This window comes from Thermobia domestica, chromosome 8 (assembly GCF_964235325.1).
Source record: "Thermobia domestica chromosome 8, izTheDome1.hap1.1, whole genome shotgun sequence".
In the NCBI taxonomy this organism is placed as follows: Eukaryota; Metazoa; Arthropoda; class Insecta; order Zygentoma; family Lepismatidae; genus Thermobia; species Thermobia domestica.
In genome coordinates this window covers 145,634,222-145,653,444 of record NC_137461.1, presented here as the reverse complement: position 1 = coordinate 145,653,444, position 19,223 = coordinate 145,634,222, and the positions used below count along the sequence as shown (strand labels likewise).

The window sequence follows — 19,223 nt, the reverse complement described above, 5'->3', positions numbered from 1 at the left end:
GAGTGATATGTTTGTTTGTTGAATAACATAACATGACTGCGTTTTATTTAATCTTAGTTACAGAATAATAAAAATATGAGTTCAGCGTATTCATTGATTTTCAAATTTAAAGAGACCAAATATATGAGTAGTAGTGGCGCTTGAAATGATTTCGCTGAAATAAACAAATTGGTACTGTTGGGTTAGTCGTATCATTTAATATGCAACTGCATCTTTTGCAGTTCTTCCTGGGGTAAAAGTATGGGAACAATGAAACTGAGTTGTGTGTTCAAGTTGGTGCGCATGACTTATCTTACTATTTAGGAAAGGGGTATGTTAAAAGTAGTTTTCCACCTACATGTACACTCATGTCCAAACTGATCATCGCATATCTATAACTGACTTCTTGTAAGAATATAATTTGATAATGATTTTGCAGGGTACTTTTAATACTGATACTATGCGTATAATCGGAAAATGTATATTTGTGGTAAATTTCATAGGAAAAGAATTATAAATACGAAAATTAGAATGAGTAAAACAAAATGTTGCTAAATAGACAAGAAAGTTTTATTTTCGTTTTATTGTTCTTATTTACTGCTCTGTTAACATGAAATTTGCCACATACATGTCTTTGCAGATTATACACATACTAACATTATAAGAAATACCAGGTGAATTCGTTATCAAATTATCTTCCTACAATAACATATTTATAGACATGGGACAATAATTTTGAACATGAATGTACATACTCCGTAATTCAATAGTAGTCAAATACTTGACAATGAGTAACGCCTATAAAGAAACATATTATTTTATATATAGTTTTATATTCATGAAAACTATAAAAGTTCCAGTAAATATTTTAATATCGTTCTTTCATTTTTCTTTATTTATCAGATACGTTGCAATATAGTAAACCATACGAATAGTAAACGTTCTTAAATTAAGTTTATCTGAGATATTTTGATCCTGACATTAAATACTTTTGTATATATACATAACAAGGCTACCTATTGTTATACTTTTAGATACTTGAGTTGCCACAGTTTCAAGATATTATTAAAATAAAAACAATAGGGTCTACATACATGGCAGCCAGTGGAATAAATTCTTCAAGACAAGTGAAGGTAAGGATTTTATTTATAAGAACTATATAATTTTTATATCCTTTTATATTTTTTTTAAAAAAAATAGGTTGATTGTTATTACTTTCAAATGTACACTTCATTTACTGTTTATTGCCTACTCTCCTGATATGTAGAATACAAGTAATATATATATATATGACGATTAATCTCCCTTCCTCCCAAAAAGCCTGTTTATAACTAGATGCACAATAAAAAAAGAATTTACATTAGAGGAAAAGGTATTACCCTGTTGCTTGATTCTAAGTGTTTCGTTTATTTCGTTGTAGTGTTCCTATACAGACTCTTTCGTTCGAGGGAGAGTAGTTATGGCGGACGCCTCAGTCAGAATAATATTCATCATGTGGAAACAGGCTATCATATCTTTCACTAAACGTACATTATTTTCTTATTTTGGTCCGAGTACAGTTTTTGTAATTTCTTGAAATTTTGAGAGAATTTATTGACACACTGAAAGTAAGAATGAAACCAAACAAATTTTCGAGATTTTACAGCGTTAGTGTTTACAGGCTGTAAACATTTATTATATTAGAAAGAAATATAAATAAAAAACTATTACTCACCAAACGCAAAAATATTCCTTTAAGTAGCTCTTTCGGAAACTCCGGTTTCCACCTTCAGCTTAAAACAGTTCGAAGTGAATTGTGAAGAGAAACCGGCCCCTGTACGAGAAACTGGCCACAATCAGAACCCTTTTGGGAAACTATGTACCGCCACAGTCTGTGAGGTAAATCCACGTCTCATCAAGGGTAACAAGGAACTTCCAGCCATCACCCGCGAGATGACATTCATACAGTCTCCTACAGTTCCTTTTTCGCTCAGCTACATGACACGGTTTCAGTGCGTGCACACTGCTCTTGCGAACGACCGTGTGGCGTAAATCCTTGTGAATGGCGCGATTGATTGTTGCCTATAATGTGCGGCATTTGCTGGCCACAGCATACTGTGCAGGGAGATTTTCAGAAGTCACTAGACGCCGAACCACACGCAATAGCTGCGAAGTCCTCTTCACGAGAGGCCGATTTCTAGCTACTCGCATTAGTGTGGTGAAGCTAGGACTCTGTGACGCACATTTTCGTATAATACGATTCACAGTGGCACGGCCTATATGAAAATTACACACTTCACACGTTTCTACAATGCGCGACGCAGTGGACTTAGCATCGGAAAAGGCAATAATGAACCCCTCCCAGAATTTGTTCAGTTTCGGCGGCATCAAACTACGCTTGACCACACGAGATTCTGTTACATTCCTCGCGACAGTCTCTCTGTGATGGGTTCCGCATGTACGGTACAGTTGCATATTGACTTCAGCTCAATATAACTAAATCAACTTCTGTACGTTAAGTCTATGTGACGCGATTTAATCTATAACAGAAGCTATACGATGGTATCATTTCAAACTAAATTAATTTTCTTTTACAAAATCGAAACAACTATAGGAGATCATGTCATATTAAATTAAGAATATTTTATATACCTTATCCTTAGAAATTATCAGCACATTAAAAAGCTCTATGTGGAGTTACGAAATACCCTTCTTAAGTCAGTTTCTTCACATTTCTCACTGCTCCAATGCTCACTTCTCAGCCTACTCCAAATATATATTTTATGAGAGTGTGAACATTTTCACTTCCGAAGGACGATAGGAGGAAAGAAAGTACGGTGATGAAAATAAAGATAAATAGAGATTTTCTACAGATTTACATGTTCATGGTCCCTACATGAAAAAAACGTTCGTTTGTCTCGTTGTATATATGCAGGCCTAGAGATCATGCTATTCAGCATTAAAAAAAAAATTAACGAAATTTAAAATTTAAGGCTTTTATAGGATTCCCCAGCATAGAGGAAGAGTTGAAGTTTCTTCCAATTCCTCCAAAATGAGCACAGTTTATTGAAAGGTGAAAAGAAAGAAGCGATATATTCTTGAAATTTGCTCTAACATTCGGGAAATGTATTTTATTTACATTCGGGAAAAAAGACGCCGAATTCTGGGAACAGTATTATTACTTTCCAATCTATTCACCTTTACGAATGATACACTTTTGAATATGCTCACATCAGTTTTGAAAATATTTTTTTCACCGAGGCTGCTACTTCAGAAATCGTGGTTCGTAATAGGTCAACAGCTGCATCAAGCAACCAAAATCGCTCACTACGCACCGCCATTAAACCAAAAGGAGCCATTAAGTGAAAAATTGAGTACGGATAATAGGTCATTAATTAATCCGACATTTTTACTGGACACAAAAATCCATTTGTTATACTGAGAACTGGCGTCGTCGTGGACAAGAACGATGCGACGATTTGGGTTTGTTTTATGCCATTCATTCAGGATTTATATTCCTTTGATCTTCTAAACTTATGGTTGCTACATATCAGTAATAACAGAAGAAACCAGCAATCATTTACTTGACAGCACTCCGCGAAACAACAACTTTTGTTTGTTTCGGCCCACTTTGACACACCGAAACAACGGACTGTTTGTGGTTCGTATGAATAGAGTCAAGTTTCGTCTCCCTTAGCGATGTAGTACATCAAATTTGATCTACCTCGGTAGTATTTTTGAGCCTTTTTTCCCACACTAATTGACAAGAGACTGCATTTGAGCTTCGGTCAAATTGTGTAGGATCCAACGGCTTGAAAATTTCCGTAAGTCTAGATGACCATGCGAAATCATATGTATTCCTTTTGTGTCAATGTTGAACGATGCCTCAATTTCACGATAAACCACATGCCGATCTCTCGCAAACATTTCAAGCACAGCTTCAACATTACTGGCAACAACAGACGTAGATGGATGACCTTTACGAAATTTATCACTGAGAAACCTGCAGCAGATATAGCAGAAGATTTAATAAAATTCATAATATTTAAACCCCACTATCAAAGAAACGGTGTAACTGTAATAGAAAGAGGAACAATTCAAAAGGTGAACTGCTATATCAACAATTATTCGTTATATAGCAAACTTCTCTAATGACATACCAGTACATATCTTTCAAAAATTAATATTTACACCCACAAAGAAAGAACTGTAACAGCAAAAATTTTCTAATATTTTCTTCTTAAGCAAGGTATGTTTGTGCGAAATATGCTCACACTTCTTTGTACCAAAGAACCGATTCAAGGAAGTGATTTTACTTCAGATAGAACAGGACTCAAAATAATTCATTAGTTCTTTTTTTTTATTTTAACATTTCATTCTTTTTGTGATCAACATTTTTAATGGCGGGGGTTTAATCGTATTAGTGGAATATAAAATAGTTACAACATAATAGTGTCACTATAAATTATCATATTTATATGGTAAATTTTAATTTTAATCAATAATTAGTCATTATGTGCAAATGTCTTATTGGAAAAAGGAAAAAAAAAAAAACTCCCAAAATTCTTTTACATGTTTTGGGACAGTATTGAGGTATTTCGAAATCTCTAAAATCTCTCAAGATATGATTCTAAAATCTTTCTCAAAATGTAAACAAATTTTTAATTTCTTATACGAATATAAAACATTTCTGTCTGAGTCAATAAATCAAGTAACTTTAACAACTTGCTATATAAGAGGGTAATTTCATTTTGCTAGGATTTAATGCTGCAGAAAATTTGTAAAGTGTTACATACAAAAATGTTCCTCTGTGTTATTCCAAACATTCTTTCATATTCATAAACAATGTGCTATAATAAACATTAATTTAAACATGTGCATTCAATATTTCAGCCTGAAGATCCTATTCGGATAAAATGGGCGCATCTGGCCCTTCTAGTTGAATTTGCATTTGAACTGAAAAAAGCATTACAAGGGATTAATGAACAGAGCTTCAATCATTTTGTGCTCAAAATGGGTAAGTTACATCACACTGTTACTGTTTAAGAGAAAATTTCATATAGCATAACATAGAAGGTCCTAGAATTCAGTAAATTTCAAAATCTTGTATTTTAGTAGCAAGCTAGTATACAGCAATAAAATTATAAATATGTTGACTATACGAGGCAAACATACAATTAAAGACATCCACAGTTTTATAACTATGCTACAGTTTTCAAACTAACATAGTTATAAAACCAAAGCCACCAAAGTTCCTGTTCCACAACTCAACTAAATGAATAAAACGTTGTGTATTTATACAAATAAAATCAAATTATTTCATGATAAAGTTCATTTGCTTCTAATATTAGTCCTCTTTTAGCATATTGGCAAAACATAGAGACATGTTGGAATATTGTATATTCGGCATTAGAATTCATAATAGTGGAAATTTTGTACATAATTAACTGCAATTGTATACGTATTTTATCAATCTTTAGTTGAAAATGTTCCCAGTATTTTATAGACTTTAATTATTATATTGTTTTATATCATTATATTAAGAAAATTCGAACTTACATACATACTTTATTCTAAATTGTGTTTAACAATTTGCCATTTACTAAAATAACATAGAATATAGAATTCTATGATTTCATATATTTATTATTTTCTGAGATCTAAAATTAAGTTTTCTATTAGAGATATAATTGATAAAACAATGACTTAAAACAAATAAACATGTTTTTGTACTATATATTTCACAATATTTTCAAAGAGATGTTTGTAAATCAATAAATAAGATATTCCACCCGTGTTTATTTTATTTGATATATAAACATTGACATATAATGCATTTATTTTCGGAGCTGTACTAATTTGAGGAATAATTGTATAATTTTTATCATAAGAAAGTAATTTATTAGAGCAATTTGTGTAGTTTACATACTTGTGATATTTCAAAATAAATATACACCAAATTTATTTACACACATGATCAACTCAAACTAATTCATAATGATCATAAGCTCTTAACAGAATTAATAGAAAATCAAATACTATCAAGATAAGACGAAATTGTGGCAAAATAACAAGAAATGCTAAATGAACAAGAAATTATGGTAAAAGAAAGATATAAATTAGAATCAAATTGGGATAGTAAACGTGAAATGAAATTATATCTTTCAATGACTATGACAGTTATGATGAGATAAATTCTTAAGTGCATATTGTTTAAAATATCTTTCCGTCGTTGGTACTCAGAAACCAAGTCGTTATTTTCTTCCTTATATGAGAAAGATCTCCTTTAATTCTTTACCTGTGGGTAACGTACCCAAAATGGTTGACACGTTCCCACGTTAAACTGCGACACTGACCCGTTGAATAAGGAAAGACTTACATTGTATAATTATTGTGGTATAATTTTAATTGTTACATTGTTAGAATTTTATATTTCAATAATTAGACTATCCATGGCTTTGGATTGATTATTTTAACAAAAGAAACACTGACCAAAGCTTAAAACACACTTTAAAAAAATTATAATAACGGTTTCGGATATGTAACATATCCTTCCTCAGACAATATCGATTTTTTTATTTATTTTCATTTATTTTCGATATTGTCTAAAGAAGGATATGTTAGATATCCGAAACCGTTATTATATATTAAAAAAGTGTGTTTTACAAATTACAGTTTGTTTAAATTTTTGTTAACCATTTTCTTAATATCATTCTTACTTTCGTTTTTATTCTTTCTTTTCTCTTTTCTTCTTCTTTTATTGTTTCAGAAATTATATTTTACCGGTACTTTTCAGGAATTAACCATGGACCTATAACAGCTGGAGTAATCGGAGCAAGAAAACCACACTATGATATCTGGGGAAATTCAGTAAATGTCGCATCAAGAATGGAAAGTACCGGTAAAGCAGGATGTATACAGGTAATTACAGACAAGACTTACCATACAACATATCCAAAATCTTGTAAACACTGGTATTAGCATCAAATAAACTCATTTCCGAAAACTAAATTTAAGAATCTTCACAATCTTCGAGATTTCTGTTTGTTCGTGTGTATGTATGTGTATCTGTGTTTGTATGTATGTATGTAAATAACTCATAATAATAAGTAATACGAAAAATCCATTTGAAGATTAATAAATGCTGTTAAATAAAGAAATAGATATTTAGAAGGATTTTTATACAGTGCTGATATTGGACTATCCACCGATTACATCGTCATAAACTGCGCCGCCAATGTCTATTCTGCCGTAGAGACGGTTATAAGTTTATTTATAATATTGAAGATATTATCTAGCTTCTTTTTCAATTTTTTTATTCTTTATTGTCTCTAAGTTATTCACTAAAATTAAAAAAGATCGTGCAGAACGTAGTGAAAGTTTCTTAATTTTTCACCGTAAAATAAAAAAAATAAAAAAAATAGTGCAAATGCGCTTGAGAGCCATCTAGAAGACAGAAGACCAACTAAGTTTATGTAACTCATCACCATGAATGTATTTGATGCTGAAATTCATACTTGAAACTTAGGATATTTTCTGTAAGGTTTTAATTTGATTCTAACAACAAGCAATAGAGTATCTTACGATTTGAAACCATACAAAAGCATTCGAAATACACATTTTCTACAAAGTAAATTTCATTCTTAAATTTTGTAATCAGAATTATCTTTTTCCTATGTGTTTAGCATGCATGATTATCTATTTGGGTGTTATTTTACACATAAACTTAGAATAAACGTACCTGTCATGTTCTTAAGTTATCCCTTGTGTCAGTCTGATGTGGAATACTTGGTCCAGTGTTGACCCATTACGTCTAAATCTATACTACTAATAATCTTCGATCACCACACCGTTTTTTTTTTTTTTTTTTTTTTTTTTTTTTTTTTTTTTTTTTTTTTTTTTTGTCAAGATTTTTTTATGTCTATGGACACTCGAAAGTTAAAATATCATTCAGAGTTCGGGGAAATTCCTTCCGTTTCTTGCATATTCCTAGTTTATCTGTTTCCTAGTTCGTATCTTCTTTATATGTACGCATATCTTCTTTGACAGTTTTACAAGAATGTTTGGACAAAATCTTATAACAGGTTGATAGTGGCAATTTCTTGGTAATTATTGCGATCTGTTTTCGTCTTTCTTAATTTTACGCACTATTAATGACTTCTTCCATTTCTTGAAACTAGTTTTTTTTCTGTTATATTAATAAGATTATTGTGTAGGTCTCTTTGATTAAGGTGATTCCTAACTTTGAGTAATGCGGGTGAAATAGCATAAGATTCCGAAGATTTGTGGCTCTTTAGTTTTTTTAACAGCTGTAAGATTCAATCTCTATAAAGACGATTTCTCAATCAAAGGTGCTGTGATGCGTACTTCACAATACTTTTATTTACTTTGATGTGTATACTAACAAATCATCGAGATACCGCTTCCGTGAGTCTAAAATGTTTTCGATATCAGATGGAATAGTTTTGCATTATTACTGAGCCACAATTAATCCAGTCTGATTCCTCTTTCTGAGTTCTTTTATGTCTTTATACAAATCCATTATGATTTTATTTTTGCTATTTTCTTCTATTTCCACAACATTATTTTTCACATATTCTTTCCTCTTGCGCCTAAAAGTATATTATTATTCTTGTTATCTTTCCGTTGGTTGGTTGGATTAGAGGTTAGCGTCGCTTTAGCACCAAGGCTGTGAGACGCGAGAACCGAACTACATGAGCTCTTACTCGGAATATAACCTGAGTTTCCCAAGAGTTGTATCTTTCTGTGTTTCTCCCGACGAAACATTAAAAAACATTCCAAATGTTTCAACTTCATGATTATTTCAGAATTCATATTTGTATGTTTTTTTCCAAATCATTACTGTTTCTATACCTTAAAGGATAGTGAAATACTAGATGCATAGTGAAGGATGTGAAAAACTATACCTTCATTCACAAACAAAAGTACCGCACTTCAAAACGCTAGATAATGTGTAAATATTAAAGCCAATAAATGATTACACTAGCTTCTCGCCTTCAGTAAATAGGGTATTCTCTTTTATTTATTATGTAAAACGTGCACTTTGACACATATTAATTTACTCACGTAATTTATTACAGGTTACTGACGAAACCTGCAGCATCCTACAAAACTTTGGTTATATCTTTGAGCAACGAGGACTTGTATACGTGAAAGGGAAGGGCCAATTGATGACCTATTATCTCATAGGTAAAGGTAAACCTCCTGATCCCAATGATCCTGAACCTCCTTCAGATCCATCACCATTGTTAACAGAAAGTGTCACTCCATCACTGGAACCTGAGGACAGATGTAGTTCAGCGGACACTAGACTGGATGATTCCTCTCCGCTTCCAGAAGCTCCAGTTTCAGGTTCTAGTGAGACACAACTCCTGGAAAAAAGTGATGGTTAAACGAATGCATCCATTCCTTGTTCGAAAACAACAGTGTGATAGCAAGAACGTGTTATTAATTTTAGGTGAAGTTTATTACATTATATGTATTATTTTAATTTAACATGAAAAAAATGTATAACTGTGCAATTATAAATACATACAAGATCATTTTGGTTTGTAAAAGAATAGTTTTAAGTGTCTTTTTTTAAAAAAAAAATTAAAAACTGTATTAATCGTGATTTAAATTTAACATCGTGCTAGCATTTTATCCACAACTTACTATTGGGAAGATATAATTTACAATCAAAAGATATTTGTATTAAGAGAGCTATTCAATTTAAAATACTCATTGTAACTCTTTATATATTTCTATTATTTTTGACCAGTAGTTCTCTAAGGCAATAGAGTAATTTTTGTTTTGTTTTCCGTATATACACAGACATTCTTCATCCTCAAAAATATTCATGTTTTGTAGTATCATGTATAAATTTACTTAGGCATTCATATTTCGTAGATATCAGTTTCGCAGTATCTAACCTGCGTTCGCCTGTTCGATTACAATTAGCTTTTATTTAAACATAAATCATTTCTAACGAATTTGTTGAGTGTGTTAATGTCTGTAATTAGATATACCTAAATAAACCGTTAGGTTACGGATGTTGAGAAGTTCCAAATTTGGTCTCTTTACTGTATGAAGTTACAACATTTTAATAACGAGGGGAAGGGAACAAATATACTGAAAGAATGAAAAATGCGCATAAAAAAAATATAGCAAATAGTGATTGAAATGAGAAATTAAGCAAAATAAATAAAAGATTTCAGAGACTACTCAAGGAATGATAAAACTGTACTAAAGTTTTATGGTAAGATTTCGCAAAATAAACAATACACAATTTGTTAAAAACAATAGAGAGCAAAAGTACTGTGTATGTGTACAGTTGTAAGTATGAATATAAAGACGAAGTACTATTTTAGATGTTAATTAACTAAGAAATATTTTTAAGAAAATCGTAGATATTGTGTGTTGTGCGTAAAAGCATAATGCTATACAAAAATTATATTTTGGAAAAAAAAGTAACAAATTAATGTTTTGTGAATGTACAGTTGTAAATTTTTATGTAATTCATTCTATTTGTACTCTTCAAGCAATGACAATGCACAGGTCTTGTGAGATTAATAACATTTTGTTACTTGAGGTATAATTTGTAAACAAAATCAAAATTATTTATCTGAATAAAAAACAATGCATGAATGGTAAAAGAAACTGAAGTAATGAAATTAAATATCATTCAGTACTTACATCTCCAATCAGAGTTTTCTTTTCATTTGTCAATAAACATGTATATCTTTTATGTCTAAATTTAACTATCATAGTGTTCATGTTCACTGATTTTTCTAAGTTTTGAATCTCATTGCTTGAACTGAATTGTTATCAACTATGTATTTCAATACCGTTGTATCATGCCACCAATTAAAGGTATTAACCGTAGATACTTGCGTGGAATTTCGATTGCTATAATTTATCTTACTATGGGATACTATTTTAAAAACAAAATAAGTAAAGTCATATAAGATACAAGAATTACGCATTAAATTTTCCTTTCAAAAATCGTTTTATTTTTCAAGTCCAAACTTCAACTAAATCACTATATCTACTTCAGTTAGAACTTAGTTGAAACAACTAGGAAAGAAGTTCGAGTATGGCACTTGCTAAGAGAAAGCAGGTGAAATAAAACTTTCATTGAGATATTTTTTCGTATGAAATGTGAGTGGGAAATTGTTTGAAAGAAAAGCAGTATGTAATTGTCATGTCAGTATGCATGATTGATTATAATTCGAAAGATACGTTATTCTCATAAAGTTTGAATTTCTAATTCTATTTGGTAACAAACATTTCACTTTAAGGTAATTTCTTATAAAAATATATCATTACTGTTTACAAAATTATAAATTTTCGCTGCTTATTTTTTATTTTTATTTTTGTACGCTACTTTTATATTGATAACTATGCAGTAAATACGTTTAGACACATGCCAAAAAGAGGTGTAAAAATGTCCTTCGTTATAGGAATTGCCCCTTCAATTATGACAGATTCGAAAAACAGACAAAAAAAAAAGTTATGTACTTCATTGTATAATTACCACATTTATCGTGTTGATAGTATGATGGTTATTCAACAAAAATGAAACAAATTTACTCAACCAAGATCTAAGTGAGTATAATATGTAAAGAATATATTAAGAATTAATAAATTTGATCGTCATTTCTCTAGTGTTGTGAATAACGTTTACTTAAGTAGGAACGGTGTTGTGGACGCATTATTCAATTAAACGTATACCAACTAGATACAGGAGACAGGGCATGGAAAAGCCAATAATATTAAGATTTTGTTATTTTTAAATTGATTAATTTTTATAAAATAAGGTAATTTGTTTAATCTTCTTAATTTATTGTGATTTGGAAGCAAAGTATGTAAATGTTTCAAGGGATACATGACAATTGCAAACATGTGTTAAGTGTTAGTTACGTATCACTTGATTTGTGTGATGTCAATGACCCGTTTTGCTGTGTACAGTATGTAAGTGTGTGACTGTATACAAAAACATAGATAACATGTATTGTACATAGCTCAAATACGATGTACAAAAATAAATTAAGAAAGAAATATGAATGTATGTAGAAACGAGTGAATGAGATGATATGTTCTCGATCAGTACTCCCAATTAATGGATCAATAATGAAAACAGTTATTTTCTAAAATAATAGCTGTTGCACTTATCCTGAACTGTAAAAAGAATAATTCAGCTTTGTATAAATACAAAATTTTTAGTGTTATCATGTTCTCATTTTAAGATGCAAATCAAATATAAAATATGATAAAGTTGTTTGTGTTCTATTTGTCTAAGGGGATAGGTATTTTTCATAAGTGTCTGTGCTATGTTGTAGACTTCTGTATTCCTCTCACCCGAAAGCACTCACGATGGTTTTAGAAAAAAAAAAAGTGATCTTGTTCTCTTTTGAATACTGTATAAATTATTCATAAATAACGTAAGCACAAAATAAATCAAAGTTATTAGGTTGTTCTTTTCTGGCTTGAAAATTAATACATACAATTTACAATAAAAGCTTCTGGTCCAAAGGAAGAGCTGAAGAAATGTTGATTTATTTAATTAGGACATTATAATTATTACAATTCCATTGCAATAAAATTCAGCTTGCTGAGTTTCCAGTGTTCTTTATTCTATACGCCTTGCACAGAAATTTAACAAGTGCACGATTTATTTAAATATGTATGACTTTCATGAAGAGGAATTATGAAACATTGTTTTTCGTGAGATATTGATTTTTTAGTATCTTATCTTTAGATGCCTAAGTTTGTTAATCAGGGGTGTAAATATAAGTTGAGGAGGGGCATTTGAGGGGCCAAGCCCAATGTGTTAGTATTTTCCTCGATAATGATAATCAGTTATATCTACTGACAATATATACTACAGTATATTACAAGGCTAGTATTTGATGCTTTGAAATGTCACTAAGAAATACATGAACATTGCGTAAGAAATGTTGAAATTACACGCCCCTAACAAAAACATTATTAAAGTGTCTACAAAATACAAAGGCCTCGTATTTTGTTCAAATTATTAAAATATGAATTTGTTGTCTATATTCTTTTATGAATATTTATGTTGCGGAAGAAAAAGGTATTGAGATTATATCAAAAGTTGTTTTCTTAACTCTAGCATGCATGTTTATAAAGTTGTTTGTTTAAGAAAAAAAAAAGGTATATAGTTTTCTGTTTTGTAAAAGGAATTTACTTACTCCCTGAACCTATACTCATTAAGCCCTATGGTTATTTTATATGACTAAATTATTTGCCAGAATAAATTGTATATTTTCATAAGATTATCCCCAGTTTATTCTCGTTTCATGCATTTAATTTTAGTTAGGCAAGTCTTAACGAGTTAATTAACATTTATCAATATTTAATTTAAATACCTATACTATATTATATTGTACACTTGATTGTTAAATCAATCAATAGAAGAACATTTCATTTTCCCGCTATGTTAAGAAACTATGGTCACTTGGGTTAGCATGTTGTCCACTGTTTTTCAAGTCTAGAAGTGTTTAAAATAAGTAATGTATTTTGAAACGCGATTGAAATATTGATAGCGAAACTGCAGAACGATGTTAATTTTAAAGAAAACAGATAACTGTCTTAAAACACATCTTGCAGTATGGTTGGAACAGAACGAGTTTATATATAGCTTAGTAAATGAATGATCAGAAGTGTGAGAAAATATATTTTATTCAATAATGAATTCGATGTTCCTTTTTTCTTAAAAAAATGCATATTCAAGTTATAAATGCAAGCATAATATACAGTATATATGTCAACCTAACGTTTCCTTTAGCCTAAAAGACAATTGTAGAACGTAAAACTCAACAAAATAAAAATAATAAATAGCCTATTTGGAGCCAAAGTAGATGGCTATAGTATGGGTTAAAGAATTATTGAATTAGTAGATTTTGGCTGATAAAGGAAACAACCTTCGATCGCATTTCGGTACAAATCTAACTTAGATATTTTAAATGCTCTGATGTTTTGAATGTTTGATTTATTTATTTATTTATTACGTAGGTAGATTTTTCGTAAAACGAAGATTTTATGTGGTAAAATATATTTCTATCAATATATAGCCTATTTAAAATAGTTAAATACACAAAAAAGCATAAATAAATCGAGTGAAAATAAGCAAATAAGTTGTTAAAAATGGATAGATGAACGCATCTTTTCAGAATTATAAATTGTCGACAATACGAGAATAGATCTTCGAACACTCTAGCTTGAAAACTGTAAAACACAACCAAAGTGATGGTTCAACAAATTACAAACAAATGTCTAAATATTCATGTATCAAAATCGTGCGGTACTTGCACAATGAATTTATAGCAGCAAACTGAGCCAACGTATTATAAAGTGTATCCCACACTTTTACCACATTTGGTGCTATAGTTTTCGAGTTTGACACTTCAAAATATATCATCTCACCATTTCAGCACCTTATAGCTGCAAAAGAGATTCCATTCTCGATTTTTCTATATTGAAATAATTTCTGTACCTATATCTTGTAGTTTCATTTTGTATATAACTCTTTCAAATAGGCTATATTATCTTCATTATAAATCATGCTGTACACGACTTTTCCCTCTCTATTCTGAATTTAAATAACACATATTTTATCCTTAATCATAGAGCATTATGGTAAAATTTATTGTATTTATGGGACAACATCTATCAATGGGAACAAACATTGTCGATTTTCAAGAACCAATTTCCTAACTAATAATTGTTAAGGTTGGTAGATACGTCTATAGTATGTACATGTGTGTATACAATTTTCTACATCTTAGTTTTACTCTTGCATTTTGTTATTAAAGATGAAATTATAGAAAAGTGTAATGTTCATAATGTAAGTACATTATTATGAATGAAACACACATATACACATTATGTATATATATATATATATATATATATATATATATATATATATATATATATATATATATATATATATATATATATATATATATATATACGACCTTTATAGAAGAGTGAGAAATGGCTATTGGTACAAAAATTATATAACACTTTTGTAAAACTTACATTGTACATTGTACAATAATATACAAGACTTTATAATATATGCACTTTATATATTTTAGAAACAATAAAAATGATCGCAATTTCTATTTATAAAAATTATAGGAGCTTAAATATACAAATATTCAGGTTGGCTAACAGGTTTAATACCTTGTCAGTAGTTCTATATTATAGACTACATTTTTCTTCCTTTCTTCTGTAGTTAAACATATAAATTGGTAAAAGGAGTTGAGCTTCATACACATTACATTTTGCAAGAGTAAAAATGCAAAGTAGAATCTTGGTAAAGTAGACAATTCATTCTATTTCATGAATATGCTTGACATTATTGCTTGGAATTATGGAAGTAATAAAATAACAATAATATTACCAAAGTTAACGGCATAGTATTATTTTTACACTAGGTTAACGTTGTAGGTATTCATATGAAATCAATGAATATTTTCTTAAGTAAAACTGATGTATTTGAAGAGGTATACATACTAAGAACCTGAGAAAATGTTGTGTTATTATGTTATGTAAAATTATTATCTTTTCTTACAAGTCAGTATTATTTACAATATCATATTTGTTTCTGTTAATATGTTTGACGTATTTTTAAGAAGTAACTGAAAGAATTATTTCACGTTTACATGGATTTAAAAATGTATAAAGATACTTCTTTCTTTCTTAGTACACATCTGAGTTACACGACTATAGGTATTCGAAAGCATCTGAAGTTACATATAATAACTGCTGGAAGTTCAAAAGCTGAACACGAAAGAAAATACAACATAGATAGTACTCTGTAAGACTGAAAACTTGAATTCCTGTTAACGGAATTTTCCTTTTATAATTTTATTTTGGTATCTATGTCATTTAAATACAAGTCATCGCGTTGTATGAGGATAGGAATTAATGTTACTGTTTGTTATTAACGACAAAAGGAAAATACTTCTGTCGTTTTTACCGATTTACAATATTTATAAAATTGTAATCTCAATAATAAAAAAATAAGCATTCTTCTTCCCGAAATTTTAACACTTTTCTCTGATATTCAATTATTTTTGATGTCTTATTAAATCAGAGAAATAACTATAACGCTTTTTAAAACTTAAAACACACCTGAAGATCAGCTACACACAGATACGAAACACATGAAAAAAAGAGACTGTCTAGTAGGTGCCTAGAAGTCTTAAAAATAATTTATGTTCAATTGTAAGTGAATTTAATATTTAATTAAGAAATATATTTCAACAAGGAAATTATACGAGTCAAGTTCTAATTGTATTCTCTTATTCTTATTTATAATGTTTAATATGTAAGATTAATATTGAATTGGCTGATTCGAATTGATAAAAAAGTTTTATTTGAAAGATTAATTAGTTTCACAGAAAATGTTTATACAAAAATATTTTTTTCTAACTCTATTTTTCAGATTGAATAATCCAAGTCTACATTCATGACACTTTTATTTTATTATTGTTTTTATTTTTCTCAAAACTTTTATCAAAGAATTTACTTTTTCCTTTGAATCACCGATAACAATTAAAGAAGAAACAATATTTGATGAAATGCTGTACATAAACATATTTGTTGAAAACTATAGCGTGGTTAAGTAATGAAAACGATCAATTATCTATATCTGTTACTGGAATTATTAACCTTGATATGTTACTCTTTACTCATTTTGTTTCTATTTTCAAGAACAATGTAGGTTTATTTTCTTCCTATGTTATTACATAATCCAAGTATATTTAACTCTGCTACTCCAAATTTAATTTCCAATTAACTATAAATAAACAGAGCACCACTATGGAATAATGGTATTGAATATAACATGTGATTGGAACATATGAATCCCGAAGTGTTCCTGAAATACTAATTACTGGCCACAAAATACAGGGAAACAATATTACACAATACTAATTAAAAAGCTTTTTCGTTAAATGTGTCATCAGATAGACAAGGGCAAGAAGTGTAAACAATAATTACATTAATTAAAGAAAATATTTACAGAAAGCAGGTTATAAACGTCCAAGTGAGCATCGTATCGTAACGTAGCCACAGGACAGTGTTGCCATGTTGGAAGTACAGAGAGTTCAATGGAGTAAGTTAAAACTAATGAGATATATTGGTAGATAAAAGTACGAGAAGAAGGAATAATAAATGAATAAATATGCACAATTATGTAGAGAAAGAGAAAATTAAAAACGAAAGAATTGAAAATTGTGAAGTTTAAATATTTACGGAAAACAATTGTTTTATTTAACGTAATGTCAATAACAAGAAATAATACAGAACGAAAAGTATGTATGAAAAATACCAGTAAAAAATTTTAAATAAAATGGATTAGGGATGATTTAATACATAAATGGAAAACGAATTGTATGTAGTAAGTTAGGGTATTGTAAACGGTTAAGAGCATGCGTAGTTTTCTGATGGGAAGGGTGCATTTCATCTCTTTTTGAGGGATATGAAAAATCTGGAAGAAAGATATTGAGAATAGTTACATAGAAAGTGTGACAAATGTTCTGTTGAGATGGGTTGTGTGTTCAGAGTAGGTAGATGAAGAACTTCTGTTTTCAGAGATGTTCTCGTAATGAGAGTTTGAAGGTTGGGAGAACTTCGGTAAACAATTTGGGGTATTTCAAGAAAGCTCTTTTAGTTTTAGATATGGTGATAATAATGAGACAATCAAAATTCGTTACTTTCTGTAGGAAGTTGAGGGTGGAATTATACCATGAAGGTTCTTTCGCCAAAGTACCTTTGTCTACCTAGAACTTCACCTCTCTCAGTATCTCTTTGATCATTCTTATTTTCATCTCCTCTTATTATTAGTTAACCGATTTTATATTTCGATATATTTGTTTATGCTTTTCTATCTTTATAACTGCTCTATTTCTACATGTTTATTCCATAACCGACTTTCCTGCTTTCGGTTTCTTTTTGTATTTAGTTATTCAACTGTTTTTCTTATCTTCCTGCTGCTACCTATTGCCATACTCTCCCTTTTCCATTTTTCTTTAGCATTCCTTCAGCATCGTTTATTTCTTAGTCCTTCTCTTATTCTGATACTCCGTTTTTTGTTGTTGTTTTTTTTTTAACTTTTTTCATCTTCATGTTTCCAGTATCAGACTACACATGGCGTGATGGAAAATTTTAAAGAAAGGAGTGGGCTTCCTTCTAGTCAGAACGTATGATTGGCTTTCACGGGTTCGCATGATTGTGATAATAAAGAAAAAATGGAGCTGTGTGTGTGTATTAAATTCTGCTTTAAAGCAGGTGAAATCGGCATCGAGATCCCGTGAACTGTTAAACAGAGCTTTCGGGGTTAAGTGTATATGCAGATCATTGTTTGAATATCAGTCTAGGTCTGAGAGTAGTAGAGAGTCTTACGGTCTCTGTTCCGTCGTCTATCCACATCAATGATGGAAGGAAATTGGTGTGATCTGACCATCGGCTTACAATTAAAAGAGATGGAAAAGGAATTAACTATGGCGCTTTATAGAGTACAGAAACTTCTTTTTAAAAAATGCAAATGTGACTTGTTTTCCAAATTCATTCCGAGATCCGGACTGACTGAAATATTCCAAGATCTTTTAATGTGTAGTTTATAAGGTGAAAGGATTCAGGTTCATTGAGACAGAAAAAAAAAGCAAGACGAAATCATTCAAAATTTGAAGATTATTATTTCGATTCTACCAGTATCGTATACCATGAGTACGTTCTAAGGGGGGCAGACAATTAACCAGTCACATTATAAAGGTGTTCTCAAGCATACTGTAAAAAGGTTTGGCTCAGAAGCTAGTAATTATGGGTGTGCTAAGAATTTGATAATGCATCACGCGGAAGGGACCCGGTCATCGTGCTTTCTCCATATTTGACTAAATTCCGAATTCTAATATTACCCCAACCCTCTATTATCCAGATATGACAAATGTTGGTTTCTACCTGTTTTCAAACTTGAAATGTCTACTAAAGGAAAAAGGTTTGATATCATCAAGAGGTTCAGGCAAGTACGGATAAAATTATTTAAGTTCTCAAAGAATTTTTCCAGGAATGCTTCAAAAGTGGAAACATGATTGGAGTCGTCGTGTTCTCTCAGCACGAGAGCTACTTCGAAGGGGAGCCATCCACATAGCCTATAAGTAGAATCATTCTTACAATACAAGATCAATCTTAAAACTTACAAATCACAGCACGTAGTTTTAGGACTGAAC

General features: G+C 30.3%; 1 protein-coding gene and 1 long non-coding RNA gene across 4 annotated transcripts in view; one reads left to right on the top strand and one right to left on the bottom strand.

Annotated features, from left to right (window-relative positions):
• Ac3 (Adenylate cyclase 3) overlaps positions 1-11,228 on the top strand; it is a 976,504-nt gene extending 965,276 nt beyond the window's left edge. For both annotated transcript variants that reach the window (XM_081769109.1, XM_081769108.1), the window contains 4 exons: positions 1,014-1,112; positions 4,852-4,975; positions 6,755-6,879; positions 9,060-11,228. In XM_081769109.1, coding sequence (XP_081625235.1) covers positions 1,014-1,112; positions 4,852-4,975; positions 6,755-6,879; positions 9,060-9,371 — 660 coding nt within the window. In that variant the 3' untranslated portion in view covers positions 9,372-11,228. The remainder of the gene's footprint in view (positions 1-1,013; positions 1,113-4,851; positions 4,976-6,754; positions 6,880-9,059) is intronic.
• The window catches only part of LOC145693268 (uncharacterized), a 150,480-nt gene that overhangs the window by 1,670 nt on the left and 129,587 nt on the right, over positions 1-19,223 (bottom strand). Inside the window, exon 6 of one of the 2 annotated variants that reach the window (XR_014132737.1) lies at positions 9,046-9,350. The exons of the other annotated variant lie outside the window; for it this stretch is intronic. This is a non-coding gene — a long non-coding RNA (uncharacterized LOC145693268). The remainder of the gene's footprint in view (positions 1-9,045; positions 9,351-19,223) is intronic. 2 annotated transcript variants of the gene reach the window in all.